The 14,477-nt window shown below is 62.3% G+C and overlaps 2 protein-coding genes across 2 annotated transcripts; both read left to right on the plus strand.

Annotated features, from left to right (window-relative positions):
• Window positions 1-11,676: 11,676 nt before the first annotated feature.
• PLICBS_006275 (uncharacterized protein) lies at window positions 11,677-13,855 on the plus strand (the record flags this gene model as incomplete). The annotated part of the gene is made up of 6 exons (XM_018320052.2): window positions 11,677-11,711; window positions 11,766-11,798; window positions 11,881-11,922; window positions 11,994-12,296; window positions 12,403-12,630; window positions 12,748-13,855. The coding sequence occupies 6 exons, from the start codon at window positions 11,677-11,679 to the stop codon at window positions 13,853-13,855; spliced, it is 1,749 nt and encodes a 582-aa protein (XP_018182526.1).
• A 114-nt stretch (window positions 13,856-13,969) lies between these two features.
• Window positions 13,970-14,287, plus strand: PLICBS_006276 (uncharacterized protein; the record flags this gene model as incomplete). Its single annotated transcript, XM_065600906.1, has 1 exon — window positions 13,970-14,287. The coding sequence occupies one exon, from the start codon at window positions 13,970-13,972 to the stop codon at window positions 14,285-14,287; it is 318 nt and encodes a 105-aa protein (XP_065456978.1).
• Between the last annotated feature and the right edge of the window lie 190 nt (window positions 14,288-14,477).

Here is a 14,477-nt window from a genome sequence, read left to right on the forward strand (position 1 = left end):
TTTCGGCTGTAGGCTACGCGGCCAGTAGATAGTTGTTTTTCTTCTTGTCCACGAGGACAATCATAGATAGGCGTCATGCTGGGAAGAGTGCTTCGAGCCATCCGTTGGGGCTACGCGTGCGTGACCATCAAGATGATACACGCTGAGCCGCGCACCCAATGAACACACGTTTTTGCGACCTGTACAGCGATGATTGAAGCTGTTGATTCGCATCACAGTGCCAAGTGGTCCCGAGCGGCCTGATTGCGCTTGAACGTCGTCAGAAGCTGCAGAGCTGGTCGTGGTACAACCGTCTGTAGGGTAGCGATGATCACTCTTCACAGGCGCCAAGAGAACTCCGCGATTCTTCGCGCATGCCTGTCATACTTTGTTTTTATTGCGGTTCATAATGAGGTTTTCAATTGTCGCTTGACTTTGTGACTTCTTCGTGATCAGAAATGTATCTTGGCACGGCGAGGGGACACTGCCGGGAAGGAGCGACCCGGCGAAGGGTCACCCATCTGGTGTACCGACGACGCCGAAAATTTCCCTCCAACAATTCTGGCCACATCTCCTTTTCCTGTAAACCCCCTCGATGCCCATCCTTCGCTGTCCACTTCTACAGACCATTGAACATTGTCACCTCGTTGATGGATCTGCCGACTTGCCCGTGCACCGTTCAGGGGTTATCCTACCCCTTTTCGACCTCAAGAATATCCGAGTCACGAGTTGGCTTGCAGAATGCTTGGGGATGCCGCCGTGTGAGGTGGCCGTACGGCGCTGAATCCGCCTCCACACACTACGGGTACCACAGATGTGCTGACAGCGCTACAGTGGCACCTAACGAGCGTGTCCAGCGCTCCGCCAGCTGTTCAGTCCCCCGCCGCCAGCTGCCAGCCACCCGCAAACCGTTCAGCGTACACTTTCAGTGCCCGCGCACCTGCTGAACAGATTTTCATCCCATCTCCTCCCCCCAGCAACGCCCAGCTGCGGTGAACAATACTTAAGTCAAAAGAATGCATTCATCTTTCGCCCAGGAAGCACAAGGTAGACTGCCACATAGTCTAACGGTATTGCGGCACATTCAAAGATCGTCAAGCTCTTCGCTTCGATTCCTTGAGTATGCAAGCCAGGCCCTCATACAACTGCGGTTGGAGCGTCTGGGGACTCAGGGGATGTCCGCAATCACCGTTTGTAAAATCTAGCGTCTACGCTTCCGTTTTTGCCGGTTTGAGCAACCGTTCTTTTTGCTTTTTTGTGCAATTCCCTACAAAAAAAACGCACACGTTTGGGTGAGGCGCGCCAGAGCGTGTCGCGAGCTTGAACGTGGTGTTGCTGGGTGCCGACGCGTGAGTGCACGTCGCCCTGCCACTCCCCCTTCCCACAACACTGACGTTCAGCAGGGCTACAGGGCAAATGCAGGAGGCACACAAAGCCGCAGGCGTTCAATCAAGTTGTCCTCCCCCGTGCTCGAAGCATTTTGTGGATGTCTGCGACCACGACCGGCCTCCTGCCCAGGACATGTCACGATCGATGCGATGACACTACGAACCAGCACCACAACCTCCTTAGATTGGCAACCAAAATTCATGTGGCCTTTGCATATGAAGCAAGAGAATCTTTCTGAATCGGAGACTCTAGCCTTTTGTGCGTCGCCAAGGTACGTCGGCTGCGACAGAATGGTTGGGCTCGCCTCCTGCGATGCACGCAAACGGACAGTGACTGACGCGTCTGGACCAGAACACGAAGAGAAAGAAACACAGATGGCATAGCCTTCAATACTCTACATCAGGGAAACATTAATCAGCTGCCTTAAAGTCGAAAATGGCTGGACATTGCCGTCTACGCGGGCGTCTCAGAGGAGCGCACCCCGATTACCCCTTAGCAGCGAACTCGACGATCGCTCACTACAAATCGCTTCGACAAGAACACTACGTAAGACGCCCGGACAGAATGCCAGATACTCTCTTTTATACAGACTTGAGAAGGATCGTTTGGCGAGCATCCACAAAGAGCAGTTCAGGTGCGTATTCGCATGCTGCCGTTCGCCCGAAGTTCGCGAGGAGCTCGTCCAAACCAACAGATGTCAACATCCAGGTCGAAGGCTACTCGCGATCATTAGTATGAATTGATCTACTTCTCTACGGGATTGGGCTGCGGTAGTCATAAATCACCCTACGACGACTCACAACCCGCCCCCGAGGACTCGCGCGCTCTGTTACTGCAGCGATTATGACCTGTAGCACGGAGCCCCCTTGACAGCCTTAGCCGCCCGGCGCCCGGGCGTGCTTGAACCGCAAGCTGAACGGCCAACCGATCTCTGCGCATGTATTATACCAGCGATTCGAAGCCGGCGAGAGGAATGACCAATGTGCGTTGATTCGATATGGTGCGACTCCAATACCTGCCCTGGAACACGGCCACAGCGTGGCAGGACCTGGCGTCTCTGACGTCCCTGCTCCTACAGCATCAGAATGACCACACGCCCTTTGCGTTCTGAGCGGGCAACGCAGTAAGGCTTGCACGAGCCAAGGCCGTCCGCTCGCACTGCCCAGCGTCGCCCAGCACGGCGCCAGTGGCTCAGGCCTGGACCTCGATTCTTCACACCCTTACGTCAAGGACTGGAAGCGCATCGTGGCTGCCAGGAGGCGTGAGACTATTTGCCTTGTCGGGCACGTCCGTGCCGCAATGGACCGAGCTGCTAGCAGTCAGTGCTGCAGGCCCAAGAAGTTTCAAGCCGCGATTGTCAGGTCATCGTGGCTACAGTACTCATGAGCACCAACGCCGCCAGCAACAGACGGACCTAAGGTGCTGAGCAAGGGCTTTGCTTCTGGAACGGCAGTTCTCAACCCCACATCGAAATTGACCGTTTTCCTCGAGCCAGGCTGTTGGGACAGGACCTGCCCGTTGGGATGGGACCTGCCCGTTTTGCCTTTGGGTGTGACTCTGGGCTGCGTGACTCTGGCTGCAGAGGGGCCCCAGCGGGCATTGCCGGCGCCAAATCTGAATGACCTGACCGAACTGATGCGACTGATTCAGGGCGTCGCTGGAATCGGGGAGAAACCCCTCGGACACAGTCATGTCGGCTGTGATATTACTCAGAGGGGCCTCAAAGGGAATGGGCGGAAGAAGCCGGCCAGCGTCGAGCATGATGCAACTGGCCGAGTCTGTCTGATGTGGGCCTGGGGCAAGTGTCTCGCATTGCTCTGCGCGCAGCACGGCGGAGTGCGCATCGCATCGTGGGAAGCACGATTCCACACGTGGGGGGCTTGCACGCGGGCTCCAGCGATATCCGATCAGAGACAACGATGGATCGACAAACCACATCAGCCCAGTTTCTGCGGTCTCAGAATTTGACGGAGCGCTTGCGCCGGTGGCATGAGCGAGAGAGGCACGACGAACTCAGCAAGCATCAGCCATTTCCGCCATGTCCTGGCCATATTGGCTGCGCAGGGACGGGGCGTTTCAGAGAGGGGGTTCTCTGAGGCCCAAGGCACGCGGCAATTGGTGGGATCCCCCAGGGCGGGCGACGGCGCCAAAGTCAACCAGGCACGCCAAAAGTCACTCGAGGGCCGGCGGAAGCATGATCGATGGCCATCTGCAAGGCGGCGCCCGGGGCATCTCGAAGGGCAGCTCCGCGGCGGCGAGTGGCCTTTGGGACGCGCATGGCATCGGATCACAGAACAACGCGGACAGGCATGCGCGGGCACCTGCCGCGCATCAGGCCAAGGCCGCAAGCGTGATCACAGAGGCTCGCGCGGCGTCCGATTGGGTGCAGGCGTCGCTACCACAAGGTTGCGCAGATGTCATTCGGGCATGCTATAGGCATGCATGCATGGCGATATCATACCAAGAGCAGGAAGCGAGCGACCGAGCGCGCGACGGGCCACGCAGGCAAGCAAGCAAGCAAGCGAGGACACACACTGTCAGTGGACGACGCACGACAAGCAACAGCACCATCGGCACCACCAGCAGCATCACCAGCCGTCACATGGACCGCCCATGCCAAGCGCCCCCCCCCTCCCCAGCCTGCACGCTGCACTGTTCTATATATAGTCCGTGCCAGCATGCTGGGCGCTAGCGCACGCACCCTCGGCAAATCGGCTCAAAGGGATCCCGCCTGTCGTCATGGCGAGCCGTAGATGACAGCCAGCCGCTCTCCAGGTCGCCCGCGCCTAGGCTGCTCTAGGGAAAGCCCGGCACAAGGGATTTTTGTCCCCTCGCATCGACCCAAGCCTGAAGTCCCCATCGCATCGCACTGCCTGCAGGACATGGGGATTCCGGTGCGGTTCCCCGAAACAGCACATGGCTCGAATGGCCAATTGCTCGACATGCCGATCCGCTCGGCCCAACGCCGGCCGATATCGACTGTGCTGAGCGGGGCCACGGCCAGCGCACCGTCGACTCGGAGTGCCGCGGACGTGCAGAAGATGAGATGCTCATGGGCATCGGGGGGGGGGGGGGGGGGGGCAAGAATGCTTGATCCCGAGACGCCTATCCAGGGCGGCTATCGCTCATTGGGTTGTGAAAGAAGGCCTGACGTCCACCCACGGCACTTGCGTCCGCGGCTGAGCAGCTCATTATCCGCCAAGCGCGGCATGCTGGCTTCTCTTCTTCTGCTGTCGAGCACAAGCGGGCCTGGCAAAGTGAGCTCACCGCTTCGGTGGAGGGCCCCGAGCCCTACGTGTGCAATCGGTGGCACAGCGCGAGTGACGCCTGTCTGTACTCCATCCACGCAATACTCTGCGCAAGGCGCCAGGACCCAGACGCGGTCAGGCCAGCCTGGCAAAGAGACCATCAGCAAGGTGCATGTCAGTCGGCTCCATTTTGGCATTAGTGTCGCCGGAATGTTCGCCTCGTCTGGCCGGAGATATCGACCGAGTCTCACCGAAATACCATCTCTGGCCGGCTTCTCCGGTGAAAGAAGAACGAAAATGCGAGCAAAAAGAAGGAATATCGAAAAAGGAAGCCAGTACCCGCTTCAGTGCCCGGATCTCCTGGCTCTCGGCTTTCAGGGTCCTTTGGGGTTGCTGACACGCCCCCGTCGAGCCAAGCCAGGGACTCCAGAGTCGGAGCCCCGTGCGTTGGGGTCACACATGCACGAGACCGTCTGCTTCCCTGCGATGATGCCCCAAATCCCCAATGCCCAATCCCGTCGTGTCTCTCCGCGACTTGGAGCCGGCCAACGGGATCTGCTGGCGGCGGCTGAGACCCGCTCCAAGACAAAAGGATCTGCCAACAGCCGGTGATCGGTGCGTCCTTGTAAGCATGAAACGTTGTATTTGGCCTCTGTGCACCGCCACAACAGGGCTGAGACGGCCTGGAAGCTTATCCCTTAGCTCGTTGGCAGCGTGGGCACGCCCGCACCAGACGACGTCATTCGCCAGTCGAGCGATGTTACGGCGGCGGCCTCTGCCCGGGACTCCGTCGCCTCTGCCGAGAGCGAGGGCGAAATCTTCAATTCTGGTAGACGTCGAGCACAACGAGCAATGACAGGCGTGGAATGCATCGTCTGTGTCGTCCAGAACTTCGGAGAGGAAGCAGGAATAACAGCGTGCTAGGCCAGAACGAGAATGGCCCGCAAGCCGCCCAGCTTCTTCTGCAGCCGGTGGCTGCAACGCTCGTGGCTGGTCGATTGCCAGCAAGGTCCCCGGCGAGCCGGGGTTCACCGGAGCTGCGAGGTTGATTGCGGAGGTACGCCCGATGACAGACGAGACCAGAGACAATACAGGGCTGCAAGTCCCTTTCGACAGTGCACCGCAGTTCTTCATGGATGCACTTAGTTCCCACGAGTGACTCTTTTGACCGCCAGTCATAGGGTTGATCTGTGGCTCGACTTTCGCCGACGCTGCGACATCGCCCTTCAGCCCGCCACCTGCGATTCCAGTATGATGCAAGCCTAGCCGGAAGCTCGGACTCAAGAGGATCGGGATGGAGGATTGGCGAAGAAGGAACCCGCGTGCTGAAACCACGGACTGCGGCAAGGGGACTTGTCTGATCTCCCGCAGCTGCGGCGCGGCGCCGTCCTGAGCCGTGGGGGCGTCGAGGACAGCTGTATTAGCCGTCGGGCCAAAACAGGCAAGTTTCTCGTCCACCAATGCCACCGCGCGCGCAGGGTCTAGCCGGCTTGGTCGTTGGCGCCTCGGCATGGGTTCCGCAGTCTCCCAGTCACCAGACAGACCCTGAGAATCCAGGGTTCCATCTCGTAGGGCTAGGTGGACTCGGCAACGGGGCGGGCGACACCGTTGGAGGAGATATTTGGCGAGCTCCCAGCGTCATGGAGCAAGTGCTCAAAGTGCCGACCTGCTTTCAGGTACGAACCGGCACGGGAAGGGGGCAAGGCGGGCGGCCTGCGGATCATGCACGACTGCCAATTATGGACACGAGGTTCTCAATCCCCGCCAGACAGAAAGTGGTAATGCTCGGTGCATCAGATCTTGCCCTTGCACATGGGCCCCGGGTGTGACCGGGGTGATGCTGGCAGCGGGTGCAGGGACCACGGCCGGAGAGGCAGAGCTGTCTCCAACCCAAGACATGCTCCGCGGCCGGCGGCATCAAGTCCTGGGGCGGCAAGCGGATCTTGGTGGTCGAAGATGGGTGTAACATCGTGGCACCCTTTGGGCCACAGTCCCACCAGACAGGTCTCCAGCGCACTTCCGGTATTCAAGCTTCTCGGGCCACCGAGTTCGAATCATGACCTCATGGTCCCGAGCACGAGGGCTGTGCGCAAGGGCGGCTAACGAATCCTGGGGCATTCCTGGGGTGTAATCAAGCGACCGTCGCCGCAGCGAGACATCGACATGCTTGTCTGGGTGGTATCACGGGGCGATGTACGTCCCTGGCGAGGGCTCGGCCCGGTCGATGAAGGGCATAAACCCAGCAGGATGAGCTCGGGCTACGGTTCGGGGCCGCCAATGCGCATTCTTCGTGGGCGACATGGCCATTCGGCATCCTGTATGGCTAGTCCTGGGACCACAGCTCTACTCGTACCAAGATGGCGGAGCTGGCACAACAGGGAGGGCGGAGAAGGGGAGCCAGCCACGAACTGTGAGGTGACCAGCTGCAGATACGCAAGCCGATTGGGGGCGAGTGACCAAGCCAGCAGACAGCCATTGCATCCAGGCACCGAGGTCCTGGCAGGGAACTCACCGCGCTGCTTGACGAAGCTGAAACGTGAGCTGGGCAGGATGCGGCCGACAAGGTCATGCGGCCTCGGCAGGCTGCCGCTGCAAACACGAATGATTGGGGCTGAGCCAGAAGCAGAACATGCACGCATAGGCGACGCGCCGGTCAACAGCGGGTCACGGAATACGTCAGTGCGGTAGGCCCCCAGACAGGAGCGTCGTGCGAGGAACGACGGCAAGCCAGGGCCTGCGAGAGGGAGTCCGCGTCGAGCAGTGGGGGGCATGCATCTTGGATCACAACCGGCGAGGGAACTAAGACGAGCCAGAGAGAAAGACGCCACGGAGCTGGCGGACGCAAACCGCTAGCCCTGGCGATCGACAAGACGGACGGAGCACGAAAAGGAGCACCGCGAGCCCGAAGAAGCCGAGGCTTGCACTCGTGCGGGCAGAGGACCGGCGGCACCGGTTGCTCAAGCGGGACAGCAAGGGAGGAACGAAACACACGCCAGACCCAGCATCGTCGTCAGCCAAGCCAAGACTATGGGCAGGTGCAAGGACGATGACAAAAAAGCGGCCACGAATGGAGCCAGGGCAAAATCGACGACGGAGCAGATGAGGGTCACCCGAGACTTGTTCGATAGCCTGGCCGGCCCAGCATGCAAGTCGTGGAGAAGGGCCGGAAAGACGGTAGTGACAAATGTCGGTTTGACAAAATTGCCATGCGGGCTGGCGACAAAGCGCACCAGCGTCATGCTCTGGCAGCGGTGGCGGCCCCTGTTGATTCGAGAATGGCGACCGAAGCTACCGCAGCCTAGCTCGAGAACTGGTACGTTTTGGTATTGGCCGACGCCTCGGGGCGGGTCTTGGGTCTTGGATCCCCCACGGTCAGCAGCCGCGTCAATGAAGAAGCGTGGAGGGACCAAGGACTATTGTTTTGCGTTTCGGGTGCCCGCGGTCCAGCGACACCGCAGCGCAGCGGGCTCGATGGAACCCTGGGACGGGAGGAGCTCCGGCTTGGCTCCTTGGCCGGCGTCGCTCCGTTTTGCGCGGGCGTGGGCGTTTGACGGCCGTTTCCCGTTTTGCCATCGCAACAGGCGAGCGTGATGAGGATCCAATACCTGCGATGCGGCAGAGGCAGCGAGATGAGTCCATGACAGGCGTCGTCGACGTGGTTGGCCGGCGGCCCGACGATGGGGCCGGCCAGCAGACGTCGGCCGGCGTGGTCTGACAGGAGGTAAGATGAGCCCGTATCGGGAAACAAGGTGAGGCAGGGCAGGATTACGGTTCGGCGGCCATGCAATCTATTTTTGCCCGTCTCCCGGGCTCGCCGGCGGAGGTTCGACGAGGCAATCTACAGATCTGTGACTTGGCTCGGCACTCTGCGCTGGGCTGCCGTGGCACGACTGGGCCGCTGATGGAGGACGGCGCCTGTTGGGCGGCGCGTAAGCCCGTGTCGTTCGGCAACGTCAAGGTGACGGTGAGCCAACGGAGCGAGGCCGCTGACCAGAGCCAAGCAGAGCGACAGAGAGAGTGACGCAGCGCAGCGCAACGCAACGCACGTACCAGGCTGTGCTGATGCTGATGGCTGGCTACTGCTGCTGCTGCCGCCGCTGCCAGCAGAAAGCCGCCGAGTCAGTCCCGCCGCCGGGGCTGCTCCGAGGGCGGTGCCGCGAGCGGACATGACGATAACTACCTCGACGACCGGGCACGCCACGCTGCGGTGCTATATCCGCGCGACGATAATAATACAGCATCGCGGTCGTATGTCGAAACGGGACGGTACAGTCATGTCTCGTTTCGGTCTCGGGCTGGCTTGACCCGACGATGGCGGAGAGGCTCAGGCTCGGTGGGCGTCAAGCTCCGTCTGGTGGGCGCAAAGGGAAGCGGACGAGTTGTGCGTTTTTTGCCTCCCCACCCACGGCCGCCGCCTCCACCAGCAGCGCAGCAGCACCACTCAGACTCAGACTCTCACCACTGGGCCAGCAAGGTGGCCGACCTGTTATTTTTACCAACGGCCGTGAGTGGCTGGCCGAAGACCCTGGTCTCTTGCCCGGTCGAACCATGTGCGTCATGGCCCCAGAGTCACACACACATTCGCACGCCCCCCCCCCTTCACTCCGACGTCTGCGCCGCACCGCACCTGTTCAGCACCAGCAGAGCGCAACACACTCTGGCATTGCATTATGGCGGCGCATTATCGCAGCGCAGCGCCGGGCGGCCAGGCATGGCACGCTGGAAACGGTGGCAAGGCAAGCCTGGCCAGGTCAGGGCCCGGGCCTGTCAGGTCGAGCAGGGCAGGGCAGATGGCATCGCCGCCGCCGCCGCCGCCGTGGCATCCCACGGCCGGGCCACCGAGGAGCGAGGGCATGAGGGGCGGCGGCGACAGCCAGACAGACATGGTCAGCGCCTCTCCTGACGTCCGGGGCAGTCTGTCACCGGGCGGCCACCTTGGAGTGACATGTCCTCGGGGAACGTGGCCCTGAGATGCGCTGCGGCACAGGAAGGCAAAAGCTCCTCAGCAGACGACGCCTTGAGCCAACATCACCTCACGTCTCGCCGCGCATGAGGTCGGGGGGTCGGTCCCCTCGCCAGAGCGCCGGCGCATCTCACCGTGACCCCAGCATCAGGCTCGCGCGGGAACACCACCTCAGGTCGTAAGGGACACGCCAGACGCCCCCCGGCCAAGGTGCTCCCGCTCCTGCAGCTGCAGCTGCTCCTGCTCCTGGCGCTGGTGCTGGTCTAGCGTTGGTAGCGGCAGCCGCGCCAACGGGGCTCCCGCACTCCGTCTGGGTGCAAAGCGCGAACCTTCAGGCACAGCGGTGGGTCGCCTCCGTTGCGGGCGCGTGCTCCACTGGCTGGCTGGCGGACTGGACGGGGGGCTTGGATGGAGCGCTGCGCTGCACCGACTGCCCTGTGCTGCTGCACCGCGCTGCACTGACTGGCCACCGCCCCTGCCTATGAGGTGCTGGCCTCCACCGCTCCAGGGCTGTTGCCTCCATCGACGTCCCCTGTCGGCGCCCGCCAGCCCACCTCATGATTGCCCGGGCCCCGTCGTGCTGGGATGCTGGGATGTCAGTTTCCCGTCCCCGCCCGCCGAGCCAGCCCACCTGGCTCACCTCAGTTCTCCGCCGCGGCGGGCGCGCGTGGGCGTGCCCAGGCCGACGGGCGGACCCAGCCTGACCTGGCGGGCCCCAGGTTGGGCTGCTTGTCTGCCTGCTTGCCTGCCTGCCCGGCCGTCTGGCTCTGCGGTGAGGTGGCTCTGGGCTCTGGCTCCGGGCGCGCCAGGCCAGCCCCAGCCCCAGCCAGCAGCCAGCCAGCCAGCGAGCCGCCAGCCAGCCCTGCAGGCTCCACGCCCGAAGCGACTGACTGTGCTGTGGTGTGCTGTGCGCCAGCGCTGGGTCCTGCCCGGGCCGTACGGTGCTGCAAAGTACTGTCGGTACATGGCCATGTACAGCGCAGCACAGTGGCTGGGGGTTTTTTCTGTTGTCAACCTGACGAACGGGGTCCCGCCCGCCCGCTCGCCCGCTGGCTCACGCGCTCCCACTCACACACACACACACGCACACACACACTCTCTCGCTCCCTCTCTGCCACGCTCACGCCCCGATACTCAACTCAACCGACACACCCTCTCCCCGGCCGGCCCTCCCTCCCCTCCCTCCCACGTCGGCTTGGCCCTGGGCGGGCAGTGCTGCTCCGTCGTGTGTGTGTATTTAACGTTCTGCGTCCCCCAGCCCAACCTTCCCTCCCCCCCGGCCCATCATCCAGCATCATCCAGCAACCATACCTCCGTCTCGACGTGCTCTCGGACGCTCGCTCTCCCCAACCTCACTCTCGCTCTTAGGAAGTCCTCGTTGACTCCTGTCATTCGCTTAACGGTGTCTTGTGTGTTTTCTCGCTCTCCTCAGCCGCCCGTCTCCTCGCCTCCACGCCACCACTTCTCCCACCACCTCGCCGACCCATCTCACCCAAGAGCAACGCAACGCAACGCAACGCATCCGCAACGCCGACTTTTGCAATCTCGTGTGAGGGACGGATCAAGATATAGTGAAGGACTCTCAAGCTGGTCGAGAAAACGCTCGAGGGATCGCCCATAAGCTTCCACTCTACCACGCCGACTCGACGCCCCCCATCTCCAAGCTTCGTGACCGACGACACCCCATGTCCGTCCGGCTCGTGCTGTAATCCGTTGTTCGCAACTACCACGCTCGCTTTCCGCAACCAAAACAAACAAACAAAAAGAAAAACCCAACACTCCAAAGCCTTTCCGGATGTCCTGGGAGGTTTAGACCCAAAGAATCAAAAGACACCAAATCTCGACACTACCGAGTCCCCGAGTAGGCAGCCGTGTTCGACGCCGCCTCCGCTTAGACAACCGTAGCCGTCTCCAGTTCCCGATTCGACAGCCTTACGTTCGCTACCTGATCACACTGCTTGCTGCTGTGTGATTGTATTTACCGTGCGTCTTGGTCCTTCTCTTGTGTCCTGGGGGGGGGATCCAGCTGGTTGCTGACTGGGCCACGCAGGCGCTTTTCACTTCACTTTTTGCTTCTTCAACTCTTCGATTCTCAAAATGGCCGGTCCCGGTGGTGGTCCTCCTCGCCGCAGGTTCGTTCCCTCGTCTCCCGACCGTCCTCGGATCCCGCTGACCAGTGGTGACAGTCACACCAAGTCCCGCAAGGGCTGTGAAACCTGGTACGTCGTGACGGCCGCGAGCCCGCCTCAGCTGAGAGCGGGCCTTTGAAACCCTCGAGTCTAACCCGTGCCTCGCCAACAGCAAGCGTCGTCACATCCGCTGCGACGAAAACTTTCCGCAATGGTGAGTCCCGCCTCGCCTCTGGCCGTGTTGCCTGGTCAAGGAAGCCATGCTGACCGCTCGCCCGCCCGCAGCCGCAACTGCACCAAGCACAAGATCCGCTGCCCGTACAACGACGTACAGGTGCCTGACGCCGAGCGCTCCACGACGCCGGACAAGCCCGACCTCATGTGGACGCCGCAGATCGAGGCGGCCATTGGCGAGTGGCAGGCAACCGGCGTCTTTCCCTTCCCGTCGCTCGGCGTCTACCCGGCTCCCATGCCGCATATGTACCCGGTCGAGGACCTCCGCCTCATCTACCACGTCGCCAGCCTGTACCATCAGCTCGCATCCATCGACGCCAACAACTTTACGCTGTGGACCCGCCACATCCCGACGTACGTGGTAGCCCCCTCCTGCTTGTCTCCTGCCTCCCTCCCCCGTGTGACGGCCGTGCCGTGCCGTGCCGTGCCATTCATCACCTGCTAACACGGCTGCTCCCAGTCTGCTGCGCATCGGGGCGACCACGCCCTACGTCATGCACGCCCTGCTCGCCTTCTCGGCCATGCACATCGCCTTCCTCACCGACTGCCCCCTGGTCGGCAGCATGGCCTTTGAGCACCGCGGCATCGCGCTGAGCGGCCTGCACGAGGCCATCAACTCCTTCTCGCGCGAGACGTCGGACGCCATCCTGGCCGCGTCCCTCGTGCTCTCGTGGCAGGCCACAGACTGGTAAGCCGATAGTCTCCTGCAGCGTGCCGTCGCGACCACCCTGCGCGCACGCATGCGTGTGCGACGACGGGCGATGAGTGAACCAACGCCGGCTAACCGTGACACGCACACACGCAGGCGCAGCTGGACCCAGCTCATGCAGGGCACCTCGACCGTCATCGACGCCATGGACGCCTGGAAGCACGAGTCGCTGTTCGGCGACTTCATCGCCGAGAGCAGCACGTTCCCCACGGCGCCGCCCTCGCCGGCCCCGGACCACCGGCCCAGCCAGCCCCGGGACGAGGACCTCGCGGCCTACCAGCGGACCCTCGAGCAGGTGCAAAAGGTCGAGGCCCACCTCAAGCGCAACAAGGAGGAGACGACGCAGGTCCAGCACCTCATCGGCTTCCTCAAGGGCGCCCGCAAGATCAGCCCCACGCTGTCCATCGCCGGCCAGTACGAGCGCCTCCAGCCGCTGCGCACCTGGCTCTTCTGGATGCCCGTCGGCTACCTGCAGAGCTACCACGGCTCGCCCAACTCGCTCGTCATCATCGCCCACCTGTACACCGTCGCCATCCTCATGGAGCGCCTGTTCCCGGAGATTGGTGCCGCCTACTTTGGCAGCCTGTCCATCTCGCCCGTCGAGGAGATTGCCCGCCGCCTCATGTCCTACAGCGTGGCCGGCCACCACGGCGCCGACGGCACCCAGCAGCAGACGCCCCTGACCCTCATGGAGTTCCCCATCGACACCGTCGGCGAGTTTCGCTCCCGGATGGGCTGGGTTCACCCGGAGAGGACGCCGTCTTTCCCGCAGTTCAACCCGCCCAACTTCCCGACTCTTCCGCCTCACACGGCCGCCGAACAGCAGCAGCAGCAGCAGCAGCACTACATGCCCTACGGCAACGTCTCCTTCAGCTACAGCACCGAGGAGATGCCCATCCTCAACAGCGCCTCCATCCCGGGCCAGGCCCAGCCGCCGTCGGTCAGCCCGCTCATGCTGTCGTCTCCCTTCCCGAGCCAGCAGTACCTCGGCATCCCGTCGCCCTCGTACCACGGCGCCTACAGCCCGGCCTCGTCCACCTTTGAAGGCTCCGTCGCCTACAGCGACTCGGAGGACTACTCGTCTGCCTTCGACCTGGCTGGTGCCGCCTCCTACGACCACGGCCACCAGCCGGCCATGTTTGGCGAGGCACATCGCAGCTACGGCGTCGGGTTCGTCCCTCCCCACCAGCCCGTGTGGATCTAGGCACACTTGATGGCGCCCCATGCTACACTCGCGGCTCGGTCCACCTCGCTCGAGGAGAAGAGACACAATCGGATTGACCGTTGACCGTCCAGGAACCACCCATCCTCCAGCATCATGAGGCCGCTCACCACCCCCACTGCCACCGCCACCACGACGCCCATCTACCCGCCCCCGGAGGACCCTGCTGCCTTTGCCGCCACGCTGTCTGGAGCCCCCTCGCCCTTTCTCTACCCCGAGCAGCTCGGCATGCTTCCCCTGCCCGAGTCGCCGGTGCCATCGAGCAGCACTCCACACTTTGCGGCCCCGAGGCACCACCGCCAGAGCGCCTCGGTGTCCTCTGGCCCCCACTCGGCCTCGCCCCTTGCCCAGGCCCCCCTGGTCCCGCCTGCGGACGCGTCGCAAGGACTCAAGGGCAAGCGGCGCGCCAACTGATTGCATTACTGCTGCTGCTGCGCATACCCGAGCGAAGGAACTGCTTGCTGCCCCACGCGGAACCCCCCCTTACCACCTTGCTTACCGGCTTTTGACTCTATTGTTTGCGCCGCTGCCTTGAAGACGGACGGTCGCCATGTAATATCCACTCCTTCACACACTCGCTACAACTCCCGCGCCGAGACCGACA

The sequence above is a fragment of the Purpureocillium lilacinum genome, assembly GCF_023168085.1.
Source record: "Purpureocillium lilacinum CBS 284.36 DNA, scaffold_4, whole genome shotgun sequence".
Classification (NCBI taxonomy): Eukaryota; Fungi; Ascomycota; class Sordariomycetes; order Hypocreales; family Ophiocordycipitaceae; genus Purpureocillium; species Purpureocillium lilacinum.